At 36.5% G+C, this 25,422-nt stretch overlaps 1 protein-coding gene across 2 annotated transcripts in view; it reads left to right on the top strand.

Annotated features, from left to right (window-relative positions):
- LOC117410617 (partitioning defective 3 homolog B-like) overlaps positions 1–25,422 on the top strand; it is a 239,626-nt gene that overhangs the window by 58,990 nt on the left and 155,214 nt on the right. For both annotated transcript variants that reach the window (XM_059032166.1, XM_059032167.1), the window contains exon 3: positions 17,217–17,388. In XM_059032166.1, coding sequence (XP_058888149.1) covers positions 17,217–17,388 — 172 coding nt within the window. The remainder of the gene's footprint in view (positions 1–17,216; positions 17,389–25,422) is intronic.

Below are 25,422 nucleotides of genomic sequence, written 5' to 3'. Positions count from 1 at the left end.
TAAGGTATGTTTTTGTTGTAGGATACAGCTTAGTGTATAAACAAATAAGAATTATCATTTAGAACAACAAAAAATAAATCTATACCTATATGTACTACTTTCTAAGGTTGCTTTTAATATTATACTGGAACACAGTGGTGTACTGTATACTGTACATTATAATTGTATACATATTTACATATCTATATTTGCGTGTTAAACGTTTCCACTAGGTATTGTTTAATCATAACTTTGAAAATGGCTTGCAAAATTCCAGCAATGTGATTGGCTAGCAGCATTAGTAAGAACTATGTCAAGCTATTTAATGAGCACAGTAACACACTCCAAGGTGTCCGGTCTGGTTGTACTGTGATACAGACTTCTGGTGATTTGATGTGTCTGTTTGTCTCGGTCCGACTGGGCACCCTGTTGTGTGTTATTGCTAACTCATTTTGAGCCCAGTATACTAAAAGCCCCTTTCTTTCATTGATTGTGAAGTCGCAAAAGCCCCCCTGTGTCCTTGTCTCTGGTGTTGTTTGGATAAAATCATTAGTTTTAACATAAAAGACCAACACATGTTTACCAACAAATTGAAATTTATATTGAAGGTGACTGACTCAAAGTACTGTAATAATATTGAGTACAAAAACAACAACAAAACAACCCCCCAAAACACCCTCTCAGTACCTCATTAAATAGATACTGCATTATCAGACACAGGCTCTTTGAGATCAAGCCCAGATTTCCACCTACATGTAAGAAGTACAAATGATGAAATATCTTTTGGACCTTGGTGTAAACTCAAATATATAATTTTATTTTGTTGTTGTTGCATAAAAACCTCCATGTAATTTCTTAATTTTTGTGTATGCACCTGTTTTATGAAGTACATCATTAGCATAGCTGTGTTTGCTATACTGGTGCTAACCTGCCCTACAACTCCTGTGTGTGTGTGTGTATGTATGTGTGTGTGTGTGTGTGTGTGTGTGTGTGTGTGTGTGTGTGTGTGATTTGTTATATATATATATATATATATATATATATATATATATATATATATATATATATATATATATATATATATATATATATATATAAATGATATGAAGTACTGCAGAATGGCAAATCTAAAGTCGGCTTATGGGTCACATGCATAATGTTCACATTTTTACCTGACAGATTTTTAATTGGAAGTTTAACATTGGAACAGCAGTTAGATAGTCAGAAAGAATTGGGCTTTGCATAAGGTTTAATTACTATTTTTACATTGAAGCCACAAATAGAATTGGCTACAAGGTAAACATCATTACCTCTAAACACATTTCCCCCTGCAATCATATTTTCTTCATTTACAGCAGCCGTGTTTGGAGCTGTCATTGAACACCAGGAAAAGAGGGATGATCAGAGAAATAGCTGAAGGGCTGCTGGAAAAGACTCCAATTATTGAATTTCCAGTAGTATGCCAGCAGTATACTAATAGTATATGATGCACTTCATTCTCCTGGGGGTCATATTTCTCCAAGCTGGATACATGATTTCATTTAGTTCTTTGGTAGTTACAGGAGCATTAAAGAGCTTGTGAGATACAGGTGCATACTGTTTAAACACACAGCATGTTGCATTAAGGCACGTGTAAAAGCTGGCACCAACAGATACTCTGGTCAGACTCAAACCAATCAAAAGTTGATAGTCAGAGAGTAGGCATTTAAATGAAAGTTGCTGTTGGATTGGATCGTCTGGTTTACGGCTAAAGTACTATAACTGGTCTAATTTGGAATATAATACACTGTAGAGAATTATATTTGCAACAAGGTTACTATTTACCAGTTTTGATTCTTATTGCATCCTAGAAATCAACAATCTTTTGCACAATAGTGATCCCTACTTGTGAAAGGCAGTCATTGTCAGCATTAGGCCTTGGTGGTTCAAAGCAGGGATGAAAATAAGAGTCCTATTGTATAACAGTTTTACCTATTCCAGGTTTTACAACAAGCTTGATTAGCCCCAGGGTATAGCTAAAAAGCCCAGATGAGTCTTTATTAAACTCATAGTAAAACCAGGAAAAGCTCAAACTGCTGTGCAATGGGAGTCTTATTTCCATCCCTGCAAAGGGTTACGTTTGTCAACAGATAAAAAACCTAGCTCAATTTCTTTACTGCTATGGTTGTGAAAGATAAGTTGGGGTTAAATGGTTAAATTCAGTTCCACTTGGAAGTCGAATAAAAAGAGACTAGGGTGTGTGAACTATGCATCAGCTGCAGAGTCACATACAATTACGTCTCACCCGAAAGACGGAGCACACGGAGGTTAAGTGACTTGCTCAGGGTCAAACAATGAGTCAGTGGCTGAGGTGGGCATTTGAACCGGGGACCTCCTGGTTACAAGCCCTTTTCTTTAACCACTGGACCACACAGCCTCCTCCTTTGCTGTCATAATGCAGTACTAGTTACTTAACTACATCCACATGTGTGTGGCCTATTAAGCAGCCATTTCTCTTACAATTATTGATTCACTTGATATGGATTTCAGACCTTGCTCCAGAGGTGAGTCCATCAGTCTTTCCCAAGTCTGGCCTCCTGTGCTTAGCGCATGACCAGAACATCTTAACCCTTTGATCAGCATATTTAAGTTTCTGGTTATGTTTAATGGCTTTTCAGAACAGTACCTTCCTAATGCTTGGGGGAACAAAACATCAGCATCCATGTTTGCTCTTGGCAATATTTAAAACAAATAAAAACCCAAATATATAGCCCTTGATTTAAAATGTGAAACATCATTTTGAAAAGGTCTATCCCCTTTAATAAATCTGTAATGCTTAAAGTCCTTTTATTATCTTTTACTGTCAAATAACTGAGGGAATTATATTTCACCATAATGTTTTACATGATTGTGGGGTATGGTAAATTAAAAATCTCATCTTTAAACACAAGGGGGGAAAAAAACTATATTAACATAGGCGTAGGAAAGGGGGGGGGGAACAGAACATTGGGATGTATTAACATGACTTACTATTCCAACAGGACATTCAATTAAAACACTGGTTTGTAACAGTTGAGAAAAATGGCAGCAGAAACTGCTTTTTCAAGCAGCCATGTTGCACACAGACATTGTAAATGATTATCAGATGTTACACTTTGCCACAAGAAGTTGATGAAACAGGAAAAAGTGTGAAGTGTGAACTGCAGTTTAACTGTGAAGAGCTAGGTGGTGCTGGCAACCTGTTCTGTACAAGATCGTGGTGTTGGGCAGCTGGTAAGCTACCAGCTTTGATATTGGGAAGCCTACAGCATGCCTCCCTAGCAAGGGATTCAGTTCAAACCTCAGGCTTTACAAAGGTTTCAGTCCCTGAATGCCCCGCAGCAAGGGAGAGTGCTAAGAGCTACCGTAACCCCATTGCTCAAGCAGTGTGTTATTCCATGCTGCTGCTTCATGATCGTCTTCCAGCAGGAAGTTAGCCAGACCCGGAGCGGCATTAATCTGAGGAAATGTCCCTTAATTAGAATCAGGAGGGCGGGGGGAACATTGTTTCAGCTGAAAAGTGAACGTGAGGTGAAAAACATCTGCAGTAAATATGAGGAATAATAGCTTGAGGGGGGGGGGGGGGGGGGGGAGGAGATTAGGTTTAGCTTTTTCCTGTTCAGAGTTGATGATCTCATATGATATTGCAGTCATGTTTAATATCTATTGAGCTTTGTGTTTGTTTTTTTATGGTCCAATATTTAATACTTGGAGAACAATCATATGGTATGATGGTTATTTCTTACAGATCTTCTGTAATCTGAAGGTTTTTATTTGTCATTAAAGCTCATTAAGGGTCAAATGCTGTAAAGATTTCTTAGGATATACTGTATGTACTTTAAAGGTATAGTGATGCAAAACAATTACTGAATCAGTGTTTTTAATAAATCCATTTTAAGGAAATTGTGTTTACATGGACATTTCAACTGCATTGTACAGCAAGCTCATTTGCATTCAACCTTGTTGTGTAGTTTTTATACCTTTATAGGGTACAGGTGTGATTTCCTGTTTATTAACTCAGTGGCAGAAGGGGCAGGAATTACAGGTGCACACCCCTAGTGAACTTTTCTAAAATCCCCTCACTTTCAGTTTCTAGGAGTTTATTCAGAAGCAGCCTTGTGGTTAAAAAGTGCATTAGTTAGTTAACCTGGTAAATATTTAGCCGAGAATGAAATAAACCAAACCCAATAAGATATTAAACGGCTACAGTAAGAAATTCCTTTGAGAACCAAGGGAGGAGGGCTGTGAGAGGTTTGCTTGGCAAGAAGGGATGGTGAAAGTCCCCAAAGTTTTCTATAGGTAATGCACCTTGCTGCTATAAAGCAACAATCACCATGGTTGAGACCAGGGGTGCGTTCAATTGGCAGAGCGCTCAAGAATGTTACGTGGCACTTTCTATTGAACGACCTGCACGCAGAGAGAGTAACATTCTGAGGTATTTACTCGGTGGCTGTTTCAAAATGGCGGAGGTACAATACCAGTGTGGCAGCTGAGGTGTCATTTCCACACATATTGGACTTTTTGACTAACATATCTGTATGCATTCTGTTTTGTAAAAAAAAATATTTCAATTAACAGCATAATTAATTGACTATTTTTTCCTTTTTAAAGTAAGTGAATCTGCAACATCGCATGCAACATTCGAAACGCTCCGCTTGTTATTGTTTGTTAGGTCGGCCTTACATTAAGGAATATTTTCTTAACTGCATTTAAAAAGAAAAATAATGGACAAATAGCGCTGTGTTAAAAGTGAACTATATGTAATACTGTTTTTTTAATAGTTATTTCTGCGAGATTATTAGGCTTCACAAAGCACAGCAGTATAGGCTACACCGAAAACTTTAAACCCTTTTTTTGTGTGGCAGAAAGGGGACGTTAGAATAAGAGAACTTTTACTAAAATTAGGTACTTTTGCAGTGTTACATTTCAATCTAACCAAGAGCACATTGTAAACAAAATGATATATGTACTATAAGACTTAAATCATATTGGAGAGAACAAACAAACAAACAGTAGTACTTCAATTACAAGACTTTGCAGAGGAACAGAAAAGGCAGATGCAGGAGCTCATGAAAATGCAGAAGATTTCACTTGAGGTTGCAAAACAAAGAAACTAACTGCTAAAGTCATTCACAGATGTATTGAAAGAATCGTTGAAGAAAAAAATATTTGGAAAGTTTTATTTTTTATTTTTTTATTTGCTGTATAAAAATGTTACTGGGTTGAATAATTGATGAAAAATAAATTGTTTTAGTTTTGGACAGCTTATTATTTTGCTGTACAGCAAGACATACATACAATAGAAACATCTTAATTGCAAGTGTAAACGGCACTGTAGCCACCTGTAAATAAGACATGCAGTGTGCAACAATCGCAGTACTGAGGAACAATGCTCTCAACGTAGTTTTCAATCCGTACTGGACTCTTGCATGTGTTTGAATTTACTGCCGCTAAAGCCATGGTGTTGACTCTTGATGCAAGTGCAATAGAGGCATTAAACAGCAGATTTTCTGCACAATCTTCCATAAATTCACCCAAAAACAAAGCTAGTGCTGTGTTTTCCTTTAAAGTTCTTCCTTGGTAACACACTGTTTAATGAGAGCTAACTTGTTACGCAGCGCCATGGCAGAGCGCTATGCCTATTGAACACAGCCCTACTGTCCGTTCATTGTTTACTATGAATTCACTTTGGCTCAGCAGCCATGGATAGAAACTGTATTTCACACTCTTGGGACTCATTGGATTTGGGCAACTGTGCTCCCTGGCCAATGCAAGGATTCCTTAAAGCTCAGAGAATTCTTGCATACTGCCCAGTGTACTTGCCAGACACATTGGTCATTTCTTTTATTTAGCTTGAGTAGAAGCATATCTTAATTAAAGTACTTAGATGTGTGTGCTGTCACCAAATACTGTATTAAAACAAGTATTCTATTTGAAGAAAGATTACAGTTACATGTAATTTTATTTCAAAATAACTATCCTATTTATTAGCAATCTGTTTTTATTATTATTATTATTATTATTATTATTATTATTATTATTATTATTATTATTATTATTATTATTATTATTATTTATTTCTTAGCAGACACCCTTATCCAGGGCGACTTACAGTCGTAAACAAATACATTTCAAGAATCTAGCAAGAGAAGACAGTGACTCGCTATGGTGAACATAATTAATGAGAAGTCTTGATTTTTCCCTCAGAGGGGTAAAGTGGACTGTTCTGTCCCTGCACATGTTCCTGTTTTAACGTGTGGGTTTAGTTTATAAGGTTAGATTTCCCGTAGAGTGCTCTTTAATGTCATAGCCAAGAGGTGATGGATGCCAATATCCCCTATTTCAAGACAGGTAATGAAACACTGAGTCAGAAGCTCAGTTTATCTATTTTTAACTTGGGTACATGTAAAATTCCTCATTTTGCTATATGCATAATAATCTGTGTTCAGTTTTTTAAATCATCATGAACCTGTCATAAATTTTTGTTATTTAATGTTTGCAGCTAAGCTTGTAACTCTGTCAGAAGTGACTATGAACTGGAATTGCTGTCTTGCCAATGGAAAACGAAGAGCTACACCAGATTTAACATTTATGGAAACACATTTTAGTGATTTTTAAACTTTTCATACTGACTCTGAACTAATTCGTGATTGTGTTTGCATCAGCCTATTCTAGAGATAACTTTGGGGTCAAGTCACAATGCCTTAATCTACGGTACTCTGTACATCTTCATGTTTCATTAGAATTGCCTCAAACCATGCTAGACTTCACAGCTAAACTATTAAAAAAACTAAAAGCTTGCCCGTTCAATCCATGAAAGTAATAACACATTTCCATTTTCTTTAGTAGATAAAGACCATTAAAAAGTTTCAAATTAACTTTAACATCCCCATACATGATTCTGCACATCTGAAAAACAGCAACAGAGCAACAACTGGGTCTTCTATGGGTTGCAGTAATCAGTAATTTCAGGCTGATTTTGTAGATTGCTAAATTAAAAGTGTGGGTTTGCTGTCTGAAATGGTGTTCAGACAAATAATTTAGCCTATGTGTGCTTTAATGCTCAGTCATCAAAAACAGCTTATATACAGGTATGTATGTATAGGTACTAGGTACTGTAGGGTAGCAGGTGAATGTAGTAGCACTTCACTGTTGGATGCTTGGATACTTCTTGAATAAAATAATAGATTTTGTTACTCAGTAGAATAGAATAAGGCTGCTTTAAGCAAATGTCTGCGTATTGTTCCTAAGCACTTTAACATGTTAGTTTTTGTTTATGCAGGGTTAATATTAAGTTAACAGTTTTAAGCAGTGTTGAAGCTGTGGTTTCACGAAGAGTGAAAAGTATTTTTGTGGGAAATCTGCTTTATTTATGATTCACGTGAATAATATAAATATAAATCACAAATGCTGCAAAAGCTGATTTTAGTAACCATGTCATATTTTTACTAAAAGCCATTGTGAAAATACCACTGTCTTGTCCCAGTGCTACATTTCAAACAACACATATGAGTGGTTATTTTTAAAATGTCTGAAGCTAATTACCTCTGAGTGAACTAACATGGAAATGGTTTCAAAATAATGTCTATGGGAACAGCTTATATATTGTAAAACAAAGGAAAGAATGTATGCAGTAAACACTGGTATGACAAGCTGATTTCTACAAAAGGTGCAGACCTGAAAATGGAATGGCAGCTATTCTTGGCCTACTTCTATATAGTTGCCATATACAGAGAGCAGAGAACCATTAGTAAATATTGCTGTGTTTTTAAACTAAGCCATTGGTGTAGCACTTGACTGATGTATACTTTGAATTTAATGCAGTAATTACACCAGCAAACAATGTTATTTATTTATTTTAGAGTAGTGTTTTGGCATACTGGTAAATTCGTAAATGTTTGGTGTCTCTTTGTTTTGAAAGCCAGTCCAGTTTGAGGAAGCAGTTCTCCTGCTTTACACACTCAAATGTTGTAAGATTTCTAAAAAATTTAAAAGTACTTGCTGCTCTCCTGTGGCTTCAAAATATTGAATGCTTTGTTCTGCCTTGCAACAATAAAATCACTTACTTATCCCTGCGGTTCATACAGAACATGCCACAGCTAGATTCTTATTATTCAAAGCAATATGGAACACCATTAGTTGCTATGACAAGGAAATGTTTAATTCTATGCCTGGATAAGCCTAGCTGTTTAGCAATGCAAAAAAACAGCAACAAAAAAACAACAAAAAAATGCAGGTCTACCCATCTATAGATGTTGAATTTGTTTGATTTACTAGAGCTCTGGGCAACAGGGTAATTTATCAACAGTAATCAATCTTATTAGTATGGAAAGGATACGAACATAGATTCTATTGATGTTTCATAACCCAGGCTCCGGGAACGTAGTAAACCATTATAAATGCACTTTTTTCCCCTCTGTATGCAATTCCTCTGTAATAAACATCAACAAGCTCTGTGGTAAAGGGAAGGTGATTTATTTTCTGCCAGACCTCGCTTTAAAACTCGTCAGTATACTGAACTTTCTGTGTCTAATCTGATATTCTTGGCAGGGTTTGGAGACAGTTGTCACAGATCAACAATACATTATTTCTTTTGTTCCTCAGAAATGTGCCCCTAGTCTTCTGTTCTGGGCTTTCTCAACCCGACTTCTGATAAGGTTTCTTATGCTATATTGAAAAAACAACACATCTCTGTAGTGTGTGCTGAGCCTGTTATTTTTTTTTATGTATATTTCCGTCACATTAGGCGGTAGGCATGGACATTTTATTATACACCGGAGACTACATAACATAAATGCAGCTTCTAAAAAGTCGTATTCCTTATTAGAGTAGAAGCCTTTTAAATATATGGTACATTTTACAAGAACATACAGGAACCTTAGAAACGCAAGGAACAAAAGAATTATTCAGTGTTTTCTGCTGTGTGGGTGGCATTCTTATTTTCTGTTAACTAATGTTTCCTTATATTAACAACCTCTTATTCTTCATTTTAGGGTGCAGAAAAACTAATTTTGTTTGCATTTGTATTTTGCATTTTAATATGTATGTGAGGTGTTCATTCTTCTAGCTGACAGGTTTCAAAATTACTAGTTAACAAAAAACTCTGACTAACTGCAAATTACTACAAACCATGTATTTAGCAGCTATAGTGATATGTCCAATGTGTGTTGACCTTGCCAGTCATCGTGTGCAATCTTTGCTTAAATGTTTTGGCAACCGAATTAGTAATTTTCCACATCCAATTGGGCACTGTAATTGGGATTGAAGGGGATCTCCCTAGTGGCACTGAGATAATGGTAATTCCTGAAACTTTCGCCTTTATCTATTTGGGAATGAATGAAACATCTGATTATTTAGTTTGGTTTTAATAGGGGATCTAAGAGATCCTTGCTTCATTCCCCAGCCTAAGGGGAGATTCTGTACCTGACCTAATCGAACCCGTTTCCAAAATTTGGCAAAGGATTTGCATGTATTTCCTTTGATTTACACCTGGCACACAGATTAACAAACTCATATTTTTACATGCAAGACACCTGTCTCCAGAACCATTCAAATTTCAGGGTATATAATTTGCATTAACCACGACATCCTTTTTCATTGTTCAGAATCACAATTCTGTTCAACTCTGCTGGTCTCCAGTTAGCAATGGCTTCTGGGAAATCGCACCATTGTGCTTCTCTGCCAGGATGGAAATGGGTTTGCTGATAAACCTGTGTGACTCTTGGGTCATTGTTTCTGCTGATGCCTCAGTTTTCCAAATCACAGACCATGCTAAGTGTCTGCTGTCTCAGTCAGACCGGACAGTGTAATTCCATTGAGAAGTCTTGGAAACAGCATTTTTGCAATCTGTGCACCTGTTACAGTAGTTAAACTCAGTATTACCCATTTCTGAAAATCCTTCATCTTTGCATTATAGTTGGATTCCCTTTCCGACCTACGCCCTCCCTACCCGGGCAGCGCTCGGCCAATTGTGCGCCACCCCTTAGGAACTCCTGGTCACGGTCGGCTGTGACATGGCCGGGATTCGAACTTGCGATCTCCAGGCTATAGGGCACATCCTGCACTCCGTGCAGAGCGCTTTTACTGGACCACTCGGGAGCCCATCTTTGCATTATAGTTATAGACAAGGATGGATGGGATTCACAGGAAGAAAAACTATTTGATCAGAAGTTTAAACATAGGTAAATCACAGTGCACACTGTGTAGTTATTTAATCTTTTATCCCTTAAAATTCTGCAATATTCTCTTCTTGGCCCAACGATTGACATAATTGTAAATGAAAGCTGTAGTATGGAAGGCACTAATTTATCATAAGTAAATTAATTAATTTATCAGAGCAGTTGCGCTTTTGTCACCCTGCCAGCATGGTCAGCTGTTTTCTTCCCTGAGAAGAGGGAGCCATGTCATTGTGTTTGACAGCTTTTGATTCCCTTGTCAGATGCAATTTAGCAATAATCTGATTCCCTCTGCTTTGACTATGAAATACAAACTGTGTGTAATAGTATACTACTCATTCAGGTCTACTCTAACCTGTTGGGAAATGCATTCCATAGCTGTTCATTTTCCCAACAGTTGGTTAGGTTAGTATTTGAATGTTTAAGCTGTTATATACAGTACCTTATTACTGTAATGTATGTAATGTACTGTATGTGGTAATATGCCAATGCAAAACACAACCTTACTGTGATCAAACCCAAAATAATGTCTGCATCATGATTCCTATCTTTTAGCAGACAGGATTATATTTTGACTTTGGATCCTAACAAGTGCATTCACACTTTTTAAAAAATAAATTGCAAAGTGCCAATTTAAATGCCTGAAGAGGAACACAGACTTTATACAGTCGTCAATAATATATAGAGCCAACATTTTGGTCTTTCACGTACACAGCAGTGTATTTCAGAACATAAAACTATGCAAGTTTACCTTCAATTGTGAACTTTACATTAAAGGGATCTTCTGTCTAGCTATACTGATGTAACTATACTATAACACACACATTACTGTATATGTGAAATGCTTTCCTGTAGACATGAAATATGCTCTTATACTAATGTATAGCCCTGAACTATAGGCTTCTTCTTTATAAAATGCAACCCTGAAGCTACGGTTATGTGGCTCTGATGCATTCTTTGTACTGTATTCCCAATAATTAAATTCCAATGCTCCTGCATTCATTATTGAAGGCGGAACATATATAGCTTTGTCTCTTAATCCTGGCTACTGTCTACCTCATTATGACAATAAAACACTTTACTGTGCATTTTTAAAAGCTTTTGATCATTGACACTTTTTTTTTTCTAAAAGACAGGACAATTAAGAAAAATGAATAATGGAAGGTTAGACAGTAAAACTCTACATTTTAGTTCCATTTGATGTAGCCTGATAACTGTCTTTTACACCTTTTTAAAATGTGTATAGTTTTGAAGCCATTTTTAAAGTCTCTACCCAGACATACACATGCACAATATTAATCACTTTAATTCATTATGTCCAAATTTCATTAGTTCCTGAAAGACTGGTGCACTGGATTAATGCAATGGCTAAATGAATTGTTATTTTCCCTCTGGAACCCTGCTTTGAATTTACATGAATCTTCTGCATTAGGAGTAATTCAGCTTTGACAGCTGTGTAGATCACAAATGAAGGCTAGTTTACATGCTAACAGGCTATCACAATCAAGGCTGCCAACTGTCCACAGTTTTAGGGGCACTGCTTATTGTATCTCCTATAAGTATTTGATCAGTGTAAATATTCTGAAATATTTTTGGATGCTTTTTGCAGGGTTTGAATTTAACACCCGCCAAACGCGGGTTAATTTGCTATGTGGCGGGTAAATTTCACATACTTATACGCCACAGTGGTGGGTACGTTTTTGTGCACTTAAAATCGCTCAACTGTCGTTGAAGAGCAAGGCGACCTGCGATCATCGCTGTCGTGTCGTCGTGTAGTTTATACTTTCTACCGGCAATCGCCATGCTCAAACTGCAGTAGCAGACAGTTCAAATCAACTGAACTTTGACCTCATCGCTATGGTTATTACAACACTAAAATGGATGACCGGTTGTTCGTCGAAGTTGCTCAGTGTTTATCCCTGCGTATATGCAGTCGATAAAGCTGATTATAATGATCAGATGAAAAAGGAGAACGCATGTATCAATTGCTGAACAAATGCAATCAACTTGTGAGTATTTTAACCTCACTGAAAGTGTAACCAGTGCAGTTTTAATTAATACAGCGCTGCTGTTTTAAACACTTTGTATATTACCAGTGCCCCAACACGTTCTTATTATTACTATGCTACAAGATTTTTTTAAATATAGCATAGCATGTCCACTATTTTCTGTTACTATTAATAACAATAATAATAACAACAATAATAATAATACTAATATTTTGCGTGCTACAAACTCTGAAAAAGGGATTCATATGATTGCTAGTAGTAAACTATAATGCAACCACGGTAAAGTGAATTCTGATTTGGTATTTACGATGAATTTTGGTGAATTTACTATTTACTGGAAACTGTATCTTGAACTCACTGAAAGTGTAACCGATGTAGTTTTTATTTTAATACAGCGACTGCTGTTTTAAACACATTGTATATTACGAAGTGCCCCATGTCCACCGCGTTGTTGTTGTTGATTTTTTTTTTAATATAGTATAGGATGTCCAGTATTTTCTGTTGTTGTTGTTGTTGTTGTTTTGCGTGACACAAACTCCGAAAAAGGGATTCAAATGATTGCTAGTAAACTATAATGCAACCACGTTAAATAAAGTAAACTCTTATTTGGAATTTGTGATGAATAAGGATACGATTTTGTCACAGAGGTCACGGAAATCGTGAAAATCGTGAATTTGAACAAAAGTCTGAAATCTTGGAAATTGATGTAAAAACTCATTTGGTTATGCACTGCCTTTATTTCCTTTAAAATGCAGTATGTCATGCACTGAACATAGAGATATGCGAATATCTGTAAATTGTTTGGTTATATGTGCACACAGCATTTACGTGTAGCTATGTAGATTAGAGAATGAGATTTGTATTTTGTAGCTGAGCAAGCATGTAAATGAACAGATTGTACGTTAATGTAAACTCTCGGTTGTGATCTACTGTCGGTTGTGCTCTTCACATACATACAGTGCTTGTTAATTTATTTGTTGAAACAAAAAAGTGGGCTTGCATCTTCCAAAAATATTAATGACATTTCTTGAAACTTTTTTCATACAATATAGCTGTACCCAAGTAGTCTGTTGAAAATAAATACTCACGTTCTCGAAAACTAAACATTTCTAAACAAAATACTGTAGCGTGCACAGGGGAAGGCAGCAGTAGGGCTGGTAGGTGACGTAATCACACACAGAGACATAAGCCCGATATACGCTCCTTGCAAAGGAGCCGGCTCTTTTGTACAGCGGTATCGGCGCTATGCTTCAGTGCGAGAGGTCCCGGGTTCGCGCCCGCCCTCCGCCTGTGTGTGGATTTCCTCGCCCTGTGTGATGCGCCTGCCTGCGGGAACCGAGAACGCTACATTGGTGTCAGAAGTGGGATGCAGGTACCCCAGCACGCACTTGTCGGACTGTAGCCTGGTTAGCAAGTCCGGGGCGGACTTGAGGCTGGCAGGGGAGAGTGTAGCGTGCACGGGGGAAGGCAGCAGTAGGGCTGGTAGGTGACGCAATCACACACAGAGACATAAGCCCGATATACGCTCCTTGCAAAGGAGCCGGCTCTTTTGTACAGCGGTATCGGCGCTATGCTTCAGTGCGAGAGGTCCCGGGTTCGCGCCCGCCCTCCGCCTGTATGTGGATTTCCTCGCTCTGTGTGATGCGCCTGCCTGCGGGAACCGAGAACGCTACAATACTTTAGATTGCCGTTGAACATATATTTTTTTACTTCCTGTATATAAAACAAGAGGTTTATCCTGTTTCTGATCGTTTTTCTGATTTTTGTGATGCCCCGTTTCTTGGACATGGTGCTGCCTGTGTGATTTGACCTTTCAACTTTTTTGTTTATTTTTATGTTTAAAGGGACAGTGCTCTGTAGGCTACTTAGAAACAACCAATTAAAATGTCTTGTTCTTATTATTGAAGCAAAAATATATATCGTTTCATTTTGAACTATTTCAATTATTTTTAATAATATATGGTTGATGAACAGAATGGGTTAAATCTAGGAAGTACTTACAGGAATGGCAAACAAGCAAGAGTATTTATGTACTGCTTTGCTGAGGTAGAAAGAAGGCAGCTTCATGAGAAAATAAAAGGTGCAAAGTTCCTGTCAGTGATGTCAGATGGTTCAACGGATAGTGCTGTCATAGAAGAGGAGCTAGTATGTGCATGCAGTCTGTGGAGAGGGCAGATGCACAACACATCTCAGAAGCTGTATCTTCACTCATGGGCAGATTGTTTCAGACCCCATTCAGACTGCTCATAAATGTTGCTTGTTTTTGCATTTTCTTTTGTCGTCGTCACCCCCCGGAACAGTGTTGGCCGGTAAAATGTCTGTGTGGCCGGTAGATTTTTCCATCCACAAGAAAAGTTAATTTCAAGCCCTGTTTTTGTGTTTACTTGAACACCAGGTGTGGTGTAGTCTATTGCTGTTGGATGGCAGGAATCAGCCAGCCTTGATACACACATTTGCACACCCTCCATTTTGCACAAATTGGATTACAGTGGTGGTAGTTTGCATTATATCTGGAATTCTGCATACCTTCGAAATCTGCTTTAGTGGTTCATCTCTATGGGTGATGCAGTGTTGCATGCGATCGTGTTGAGTAGTTCTATAGAGGCCTTGTATAAGTCAAGTGGTACAGATACTGTATACCAAAACAATAATATACCCTGCTCCAACACAAACAAGACAGAGAGCCTGAAGTTTCTCAGCACTTGGACTGAATCAGGTGTTTTTTTTTATGCTGCCTTGCAGGTGTGCTAAAAGTTGAAGCTGCTCACCTAAAGAGTTTAATTACTTAATTAAAACTTTTGTTTGCTGCAGCTTTTCAGTTGATTTACAATCATGTTAAATTATCTTTCTGTAAACCCCTGTGAAATGTTGAGTCTTGATGTACAAAAAGTTTATTGCGTTAAAGATGTAATGGAATATGTAGAAACTATAATTAAGCTCATGGGTCTAACCTGAAGATTTTGAGAGGAAGTTTTATGTATCGGTGACTCGTATGAATCTTGAGAATCTTCAGTCTGTGATGCATAGTCAGATGTTCAAATGCATATTCATGGGGTTAAGGAGTTGTCAATCTTTTTTTGCATCGTGTTGCACAGTACTTAGAATAAATTATGGATCCTAGTCGCACTAATCATCAGGATTAGTGACATTTGTGGTACACCATGAACACTTCCTGCATGTCGCTTGAGCAAATTAGTCCCTACTTCTCTGATAAATCAAAGCCCATATTGTGACTGGAAAAAAATTGTTTTAAAAAGGGTAAATTGTATGTATCATAAAAGAGCTTGTGATGGGGATGCAAGATCTGCAGTTAAATTCCAGTAGAATTAAATTGATGAGTCTGGGCAATATCAGGGTTTTTTTTAAATTAAAGCAAAGGGTGAAGGCAGTATGAAATATTTGTAAATGGAGGCGGTTTTGGTTAATGAAGTGCTGATTTATTAACCGCTTCTTCCATTAACTCTGAGTGTGTGTAGGATTTTGTAGTAGCTCTCGGAGCATTTTAAAGCTTACGTTTCTTAATGATTGAAGTGTATCCTTGCAGGTGTTTTGAACCTGGTTGAGCTTTCAACAATAATTTAATGAGGATGCAGACATTTTATAAGAATCAAGGAACTATTGGCTACTGTTTTGAAGGTTACAAAGCGTTTCAGCTGAGATATGTTTTTAATTTTTTTATTTAAAGCAACTTTAACATTTTGTTTAAAGATTGTTATTTTTGTATAACAAGGGGAATTATTAAAAAAAGAATGCACGAACAGGAATAATCTGTACTACAAGTATTTTAACAATGCTAATAAATCTGAATTAAGCACTTTAGCAATGCTATTAACTGTACTTTTTATTCTTTGTACAACTTCAAGTATTGCATATTTTTTCAGTTTTTGTATTGATGTTAAATGAGAAACCTTATTTTCCCACTGGGCAGAGTTTATCCACAGGCTAGCTACTGATATTCCAAGGTCCAAGCTTAAAACTAATTTGTCTGCTATTTGATAAGTTTTGAAAGCTTTATGAAGTGGGCAGATGACCTTAGCACTGTTTTGAATAGTCATAGACTTTTTTGTTCACCACTGAAATATTGAAATGTGCTTGATTTTTGAATAATTCCATGTAAAACTTTTTTTTAATATGAGTACATCTAAGTGTAAACCTTATTCTTCAGAGATGGAATTATAAAAAAAAATAGAACTTACAGCTCTCTGACTAGTTTAGTTAGTTAGTTAATTAGTTAGTACTAAATAGGCATTGATGAACACATTTTAGTAGTGTGTGATACTGTAGTGTATATCTCAGAACGTTGATAGTTGAATTACATGATTAGTGATTTATATTATTGCTAGTAAACACTAGTTATTTTTTGCATACACAATGATGGCACTAGATAATACCAGCATGGCTTGTGTTTCGTCAGCAACGCTGAAACAACACAGAGAAAGACCACCCTAGAACAGCGGTCTCCTGTCTGAATAACTGTATAGTCCAGTATTAAAGTGAATAGGTATGGATTCCTCTATGGAGGAGACAACATGCAGTAAACATTCTGTTTATTGGAACTCTGTACAGATGTTTTAAATGCAGAGATTGAGAGAGTATGAAATAAGTATGTTGGGGTCTTTGGATGTCCTCTATGGTGTCTTAATTCACAAGGTAAATGTATTGTTTAGTTTATTTGGATGACTTTAGGCTTTAGTTGTGGTATTGTGCATTGGAATATTTCCTACTGCTAACATGGGTGAATATACACAAGTTTGAGAAATTCAGTGCTGTGATGGAAGGTGTTTTTGGAGATGCCCGTGTCCAATAAGTCTCTCCATCATGCCACACTTTTACATTTAGAGAGTTGTTTATTGACATGGTGTTTGCTGCAATGATGTTTGTTGTAATTGAGAATACTGTCGCTTTGGCCAATGAAAACTCTTGCCTAAATGAATAACATATTCACATCTTGCACAGAATAACATAATTGTCGATTTTTAATATGCTTTAAACAAATGTATTGCTTATTTCTTTTATTTTGTGTCTTGTTTTATAGCTTATTGCTTACTACGAGGAGCAGGAGACACAGCAGAGAGAGGGCCTTAATGGCAGCCTGACAGGAAGACGGAGCCCCCCAGACAACTTTGAGAATGGAGTGTCTGCCCATCTTGCTGTCTTCCAGCCAATCAGCGGAGAGATTGAGGTCAACTCTTCTGCACTGAAATCAAGTATGTGACCCAAGAGTACTATTGAATTGGCCTGTGCAGGCTTGATGGAAAGTTACACTATGGGTGACAGGAAAGAGTTAATATTTGCTAGTTTACTCCATAGTCATATTATATATCTAGTACTACTGTATCTGCAGTGTAATTTGGGACTTGTAACCTTCTGGTTACAAGTCCAGGGCTTGATGGTCATCGGTTCAAATCCCACCTTTGCCACTGACTGACTCACTGTGTGACCCTGAGCAAGTCACTTAAGCTCCTTGTGCTCCATCCTGCGGATGAGATGTTAAATCATTGTCCTATTGTAAGTGACTCTGCATATAATGCAGTTCATAGCCTACCTCTGTAAAGCGCTTTGTGATGGTGGTCCACTATGAAATACGCTATATAAAAATACAGCTATTAATAATAATAATAATAATAATAATAATAATAATAATAATAATAATAATTATTATTATTATTATTATTATTATTATTATTATTATTATTAAAAACACAAAGCAACTTAATTGCTGCCATTTACTTTGTTATTGCTTCATCATGATATTTTTTTGACTAACATACATAACGTGTTTATTGATTGTGTATAACTAAAGTTTTCATACTACACTCGCGCGAATGTGAAACTAGCTGCACTGAACAAACATGCTTTGATATGCCCAGAGATGATAACATGTATAAATAACTTATCTGGAAGTTTATGTTCAAGGAAACAGTGGCCTTGTACAACAGGGTTCTCTTGTCTGTATATTTAAACAAGGGCATCAGCTGTCATGAGCTGTTTCTGAATGTGTTTAAACCAAGAAAAAAAACACACACACACACACACACACACACACACACACACTTTATGCAGGCTTGGGCAGGTTATTGTCTCATGTGCGATTCCTTTTTGGCATAAACAGACTTCTGTATCCTGTATACAAATGAAGATGCCAGCAGCAAAATACTGTATGATATGTAAACTCTAAATGAAGAAGATCATCAGATCCTGTTAGTGAAAACTGTGCTTTAGGGAGAAAAGGCAGCGATTTGTTTTGGGTGTTTACATGGACCAGTGCTTAAAGAGCTTATCATAGAAACAATATGTTTTTTTAATGGACAATTCCTCAAGCAGCATTTTTCTTTTTTTTTTTTTTTTTTTGCTTCAGTGCTTCCATTGTCCTGTGTTGATTTAAAATTTTATGAGTAATATTACCCGGGGTTTACACATACTGTACGTGTACAGAAGCCAGCCCTTTCAAACCTATTGAACCCCAGCCTAATGCAGTATAATTCCTAAAATACAACTAAAAGTGTTTGAGTGGCGTTACTAAGATCCTTCACTGCTTAGGTAATTAAAATGGACCCAGCTGTTACTAAATAACTGATTTCTGTCAGTAATTTTTGTATTTAACTGTAGTTTGCAACCAAGCAGTTTTTGTATTTTTATATAAAAAAGCATATATATATATATATATATATATATATATATATATATATATATATATATATATATATATATATATATATATATATATAATTTTATTTGTCTATATAGTGCAGTTTTTATTTACTACCCACGTTGTTTTTATTTATTAGAAACCCCCAGCCTTTCCCATCCCTTTGCCTTCTATACTCGTCTAAGTTTTCATCACAGACTGCAAGTGGATCTCAGTGCTGAATGAGAAAGAAATGAGAAAGAATGAAAAAAGGCCCACAACATGGCATAACAATGTTAGGATGAATTGCTCTCACCTTGTGTCAATATAATCTGGAGTTTCATTTTCATTTCTGTCATGCAGTCTGTGTTCCAACACTATTCCCCTTGGGATCCATTTAGCATTAGTGTTATTGGTCCATGTGACACTTCAGATTGTTCTTCAGAACCCCAAAAATACAAGAAGTTGAACTTCATAAGTAGTGAAAATGAATTTCTTATTCAAATTCTCTGTCCCTTCTAAAATACCTTTATGACTAACAGGCTGTCTGGAACAATAGCAGCAATAGATACAGTTCTACAGTGTGTGACGAACAGTGGCATTTGAGTTCCAGCATGTTTTAAATGATTTGACTTATCAATAAGCTTGGCCAGATATTCAGTTTGGGTTAATCAGTCTGCCTTTCTTAATGATGGACTTGCCCATTGTTTAGAACAGTTTGAAGCCTGACACGTGTAATTCTGGTTGCTACGTAGTTACATGAAAAGTTGCCGTTAAAGGGTTGAGTAAAAGGGTTTGTTCTTTTTAACAGAACAGCCTTGCTCTTTGACCACAGGGCATAGAAATACTAAAATACAAAGATACGTTTTGACTAAGAGTCTTATTCAATGTTTTCAATCGTTTGCCATTGTATTTTAGTTCCTTTTTGTATTTCCTTTTTGTATTTCTTAATGTGCTCGGTGTCTGGCCAGTAGTGTTCGCTGTTGCGCAATGAGGAGAAGCTATCCCTGCCGGTTTCCCATCCCCCTCCCCGGAAGCATCAGAGCCAATGTGACGCCCCCCTCGGGGTCCCCAGCAAAGTTCGGCCTCTTTACACAGCTTGGACGGAAACTGGTGCTGTCCAAGCTGTGTGACTCATCTTGCGCTCCCAGTAGCAGCGCTATAACTGGATTAACCACTCGGGGACCCCCTGCATTGGGTACTTTTAACATTAACCCTAGAAGGATCTGTTAGATTTTCTATAAAAATAGTCGCTACCTTGGAGAGTATGACTTGCGTTGTGTTTGATCTTGTCAAAGACTCTTTCCTGTATTTACCATAAACAGCAAGAGTCTTACTTCACAACAACAAATATGCAGATGTAATCAAGATTTAAGAAATGGAATGCATAATTAGACAGATATTTTTTTCCAATTGTTAAATCTATAGAAAGTGACAATGCATCTTACTGTATATTTACTGTGGTACATACTGAAGTATTACGAAGTATTATTGTATAGCCTGTTTTGTATTGAGGTTGAGGTTTTTTGGCAGTAATGACATGATTTTGATGTAAACACAATTCTATGAATGTTTTAGCCTCTAAAAGTCAAAGTAATTTCTTTTAAATCCTAGATTCAGATAGGAATTGAATTTTATTCTATGAAGTTTCGCACAGTACATACTGCTGGTGCTTGCCATACAATGGCCATCAGGGTATAGACAACACAACACACAATGTGTTGTGCTCTTTGAAATGTGTAAATTTCCCAGAAATTGTGTAAATATCCCAGAATCCCAGAATCCCAGAAATGCACTTTGTGCAATGAACCTTTTATCATAGACCCATTTTTATTGAATGCCATATTCAGTATATGGCTGTCTACTCCACATTGCTGAAATTGCCGATGTGTGGTGTTAGTGTAGTTGCTGCATGGAATCTTTATGTACCCAGCATTGCCATGTTGTCATATTGTTACTGTGCAGAATATGTATTACTTAGGTCTATGTTTGAAACATTTGATCAAAGATACACCACCATACAACAAATATGTGTCTGTGTGCGATGATTTATACATTAATGTAGTATAACTTGCTGAATTACAGGGCATGTAAATTAGGTTTCAGAATACGAAACATTTCAGCCAGCAAAAATCATTTAAAAAACTCCTCGTGACCTGGCCATCTGAAACAGAAACTTTTTTGGAGGTGGATTTATCTAGTGTGGTGAAATGACCTTGCCTTCTAATTTGTACTTTTTTTTAAAGGCGTGTGTTTGAGTTTGATGTGCCACATATTTCTCAATTTAAACATCAAACTGGAAGTGTTGGCTTACAAAATAAACATTCTCTTTTCATTTTCAGCAGAGGTAAATAAGCTGTTTGTCATGTTGGTTTTGCCTGACGCCCATCTGTGTTAAAGACATCTGTGCCAAAGAGAGGCCCTAATTTGATTATTTGCGGTACATCCATCTTAAGTAGAAGTCGTTTGGAGTTGGTCACGCTTTCAGTGGCTCTTGGTTTCTCTGTCTCGGGCAGGCGGAGGTGAACACAAATAGTGATGGATAATGGCTCAGTGAGGCTAAACCTGCTTTCCTGTCTTTAATTTCATTTTGAAACGGCAGCATTGTGAAGACCTCATTTCCCTTAGGCATAACTGGGGCTAGCTGTGCTGTCAGTCTTTTAGGAAAGAGGAGACACCCTAGTTTCTGTGACCCTCCATCCCCAGACTGTCTTAATCACTGGTTTCTTTATTAAGTGGATTTTAGTGATCTCTTTACTTAGTGGAAACCCATAGTCCAGTCATGCATAAAATGTAAGTCCAATTTGCCACTAATTTAGTTACAAGCTGAATGCTTAGCTTCCTTTGTGTTGGTCCATGTGTCGCCTTTATGAGTTACTGAGGCAACACAGAAGATGCCATTGTATTTTTTTTTTTTTTTTTTTCTCTCAAATGGTTTTGGTGTCCATCAAGACTCAAGACGCATTAACCTTGTTCCAAGACAAAAATATCACAAAGATAAATATATAATCGAGGGGGGGTGGGGGCAACAGGAAATAAAGTATTTGTCCAAAAGGATGTATGTCTGCTGTCAAAACTAAACACATTTGCAAAAAAGATAAAAGTACAGTATATCTCGAAATAGGAAAATAATTGAAACAGACTTTGGACATGCTTCAAAGTAGGTCCAAGACTGAGTTTAAGCGTTAAGTGATTTGTGAATTGAGATCTTAATTCTCTATACTGTATTTATTATTTGGTTATGGTGTGTTTTAAATTGCAGTTGGATTATATTGATTGAAACAACTTATTTCAGAAATAAATAAATTAAAAAATGATAAATAGGCTCAGATTTTCAGAAGAAGTTGTGTAAGACAAAACACACTTTACTAGAATAAGCAGGTTGTATAAAAGAGAAATTAGTGAATATTTCTTGCCAGCAACCATTAAGGGTTAGATGTACTGAGATGGGCCAGTCGCAGCGCAAACCCACCTCAATTTGCATTTCTGTTGCAACAATTCGCAAAGTATACATTTTGTCATATGTACTAAGAGAAAATATGATAATAAAGAGAGCTGCAATATACTAATTTAAATATTTGTTGCATCATCTTAGCAAAATCTCTAGAATTGCAAGAGTTGTACGACATTATTGAAAGGCAGTTTCAGATTCTATAGTGGGGGCCCCCATCTTCACCCCCAAATAAAAAATGTGTTCCTATCAAAAAGCTTTTCATAATCATACCTCGCTAAACCGCATATGTTTGTCCGACATAATGAGGTGTTGGGTTTAATAAATAAAATAAAATCGCACACGCATACATTTAAAGAGCTCAATGTATTTAAAATGTATAAATCATTCGCTGAAATAAGACTGTGTTTTGGGTAGGTTGCACATTACATTATTTAAAAAATATAAATCTGTACAGTACGCCTATACAGTATAGTAGTAAAATCAAATGAATACCTAGCGCGCTTTCTTTTTACTTTCGCCTGTAGCTCGGCTACCGGTAACACAAAATAAATCATGCTGCTGTATTGTACACATTGGTATACAATGCAAATAAAAGATTATTTTAAATTGAAACATTGACAAGTTATGATACTTACTTCCAGGAAAACATTCAGTTCTTGATAATATGAATTTCAAAGGACCAGCAACACATTTTGCATTATACCACTAATTCATATGGTCATGAGTAGCCTATAAGCCAGATGTATACTGCCAGTTTTTATTTAAGTTAGTCAGTGGTGCAGTGGTAAACTGTGTACAATTACAAACCACCTGCACATTAAAATAATAGGTGTGTTTCCTATTCCTATACAGATGTTCAGAATGAGCTGAAGGGGTTTGTGGCACATGTGTGAAGTCTATTGCTCCCAACACGTTGGGGAAACCAGAAATGTCATATAAATTTGTTTTCAAGGCTTGTGAATGAATACACCCTGCTTTTAGAGAAAAATAAGTATTTGGCTGTTAGCATCAAAAATGCATTGAGCACAACTGGCAATGCACGAAAAAAAGCAGACTGGGAAATGCCAGCAACAATTTCAACTGCTTAAAACATGCTTTAAAAATTGTCGCAATTGCAGACAGCTTTAGTACATCTCATTTATACTATTTGAGAACCCTAATTTGCACAATCTCCACCCCCTTTTCGTGAATTTATGGAACACCCATAATTACATATTCATCTAAGGATGAACCTCAAAACAAAACTGCTGCTGCAAAGCATTTCCTAAAAAGTTACTAACAGCATTGCGTATGTTTAGTACATTTCACCCTAGACTTCCAACTGGTTTGCAACACTTTAGTACATCTACTCCTGAATGTTTTACAGCACGGGTTCCCAAACCGGAGCAAAGACATTCTATGTTTTTTTTTTTCTATTAATAACGAAAAGCCAGCGACGGCGGCAGCTGTAACCAGAAAAATAAAGTGTAGAAAGGCAGTATTGGTGGACTGTCAATCAAAGCAAAAATTCACAATTCAGAGCTAACAGATTGCCTACCTGTAGGCGGGATGTAGAGCGAGAGCTCTGACAATAGGACAGTGTTAAGGTCATGTGATCGCTCTGCTGGCAGATGTAAAACGTGTGTTCAGTATTAATAAAATTACAATATGTCGAAGTATAAAGAACAAAAAAAGCAGCTACAGGAGTCTGAAAGCATTTGTACCGTGGGCTCAGTTTTGAGGTGCTGGAATGCGTTTTTTCTTTTGTAGAAACGTTTTATTACTAACTTTTGTACTTGATAACATTAATTACAAAATTCAATTGATGCCTATGATGAATACGTTTTTGTGACAAATTAGCTATTACATTTAAAATATTGAGTACTTTGGTGTATGTTTCAATATAAACTAAATCAAGTTATTAATCAAACTCCTAAATCGTGTCACATACCGGTAATTGATTTATTAAAATGTTTGGATACACTGCTATTTTATTGAGTACTGGCTCGTCCACAGTCGTCTTAAAATAATGCTAGAATATGTTTTGTTGGAAAATAATAGTAATAATAAAAAAAAAAACGTTTTTTGACTGATTCAGATTTCGCTGCAGATGGATTTATTTTCCTAAGTTTTCTTTTGGTTAAGTGGTACAGCTGCGCTCTGCGACTTTTTTTTTTTTTTGAGGGGGTGGGGGGGTGCAAGCCAACTGAATGTGATTTTGCAAATTGTATTTGGTTGTACAGAGTAGTGGTGAAAAAAATAACTTATGCAAGGATCTCGTTTCCCTCTGTATTGTGCGCTTTCCTCTTTTTTTGTGCATGACAGTTCAGCGTGAGAGGTAACGGATGGATGTTTTAATTACACAGTGTTCAGAAATTAGGATTTAAGTTATGTTTTTGTGCACATTGTAGTGCTTTTACTCAAAAGTGATTCCTGTTCAGGTGTTTGAATGGGAATAATAAGAGCCATGCACTTATTTCTTGTTTGATGACCAAGAAAAATAACTGCATTTCTAAAATGTTCTATTATACAAAGGTACCTAATTTAAAGGTTTGATAAAAACATCTGTTTAGTTTTTGCAATTTATTTTATTTACTAAAATGTTATTTTCACTCATTGCATATTCTATGTGATTTCCATCTTTCACAATATTTATTCAAATGAATAAAGGACAATTTAAATTAGGTTTATTTATAATGTTACAGATTTAAATATATAAAATGTTTTTAATTTGACATTTTCCCCAAGGAGTGCTAATAGTGGACCGCAGTGCCTAATGCAGCTGAACAGGTGGGCCTCAGGTAAAAAAAAAGTTTGGGAAGCCCTGTTTTACAGTAGTTTTACTAATTGTTTTCTCTGTCCTAAAAACATTTTATCACTACAATAAGCGCATTTGTGCCAGTAGTCCAACCTTTTGGGACTAGACATGTTCTTGAATGATAATGGCCTGGGTTCACAATCACTGCCAATATTCATATCATTTAACTATTCGACTGCAGTAATTTGTTCCCAGATTAATAATCTCTGAATGTGGGGCAATAATGCAATTTTTTGTTATCGATTTAGCAACTGAAAATAATTACAATAATTCCATTCATCACCTGTTTTGTTTCTAATTCAGTGCAGACATTCACATTCAGCTCTCTAATCATCAAATTTTAAATCAGAAACAATTTCTAA

The sequence above is a fragment of the Acipenser ruthenus genome, chromosome 10 (genome assembly GCF_902713425.1).
Source record: "Acipenser ruthenus chromosome 10, fAciRut3.2 maternal haplotype, whole genome shotgun sequence".
Lineage (NCBI taxonomy): Eukaryota > Metazoa > Chordata > Actinopteri > Acipenseriformes > Acipenseridae > Acipenser > Acipenser ruthenus.
This window is presented reverse-complemented; position numbering and strand designations above follow the sequence as displayed.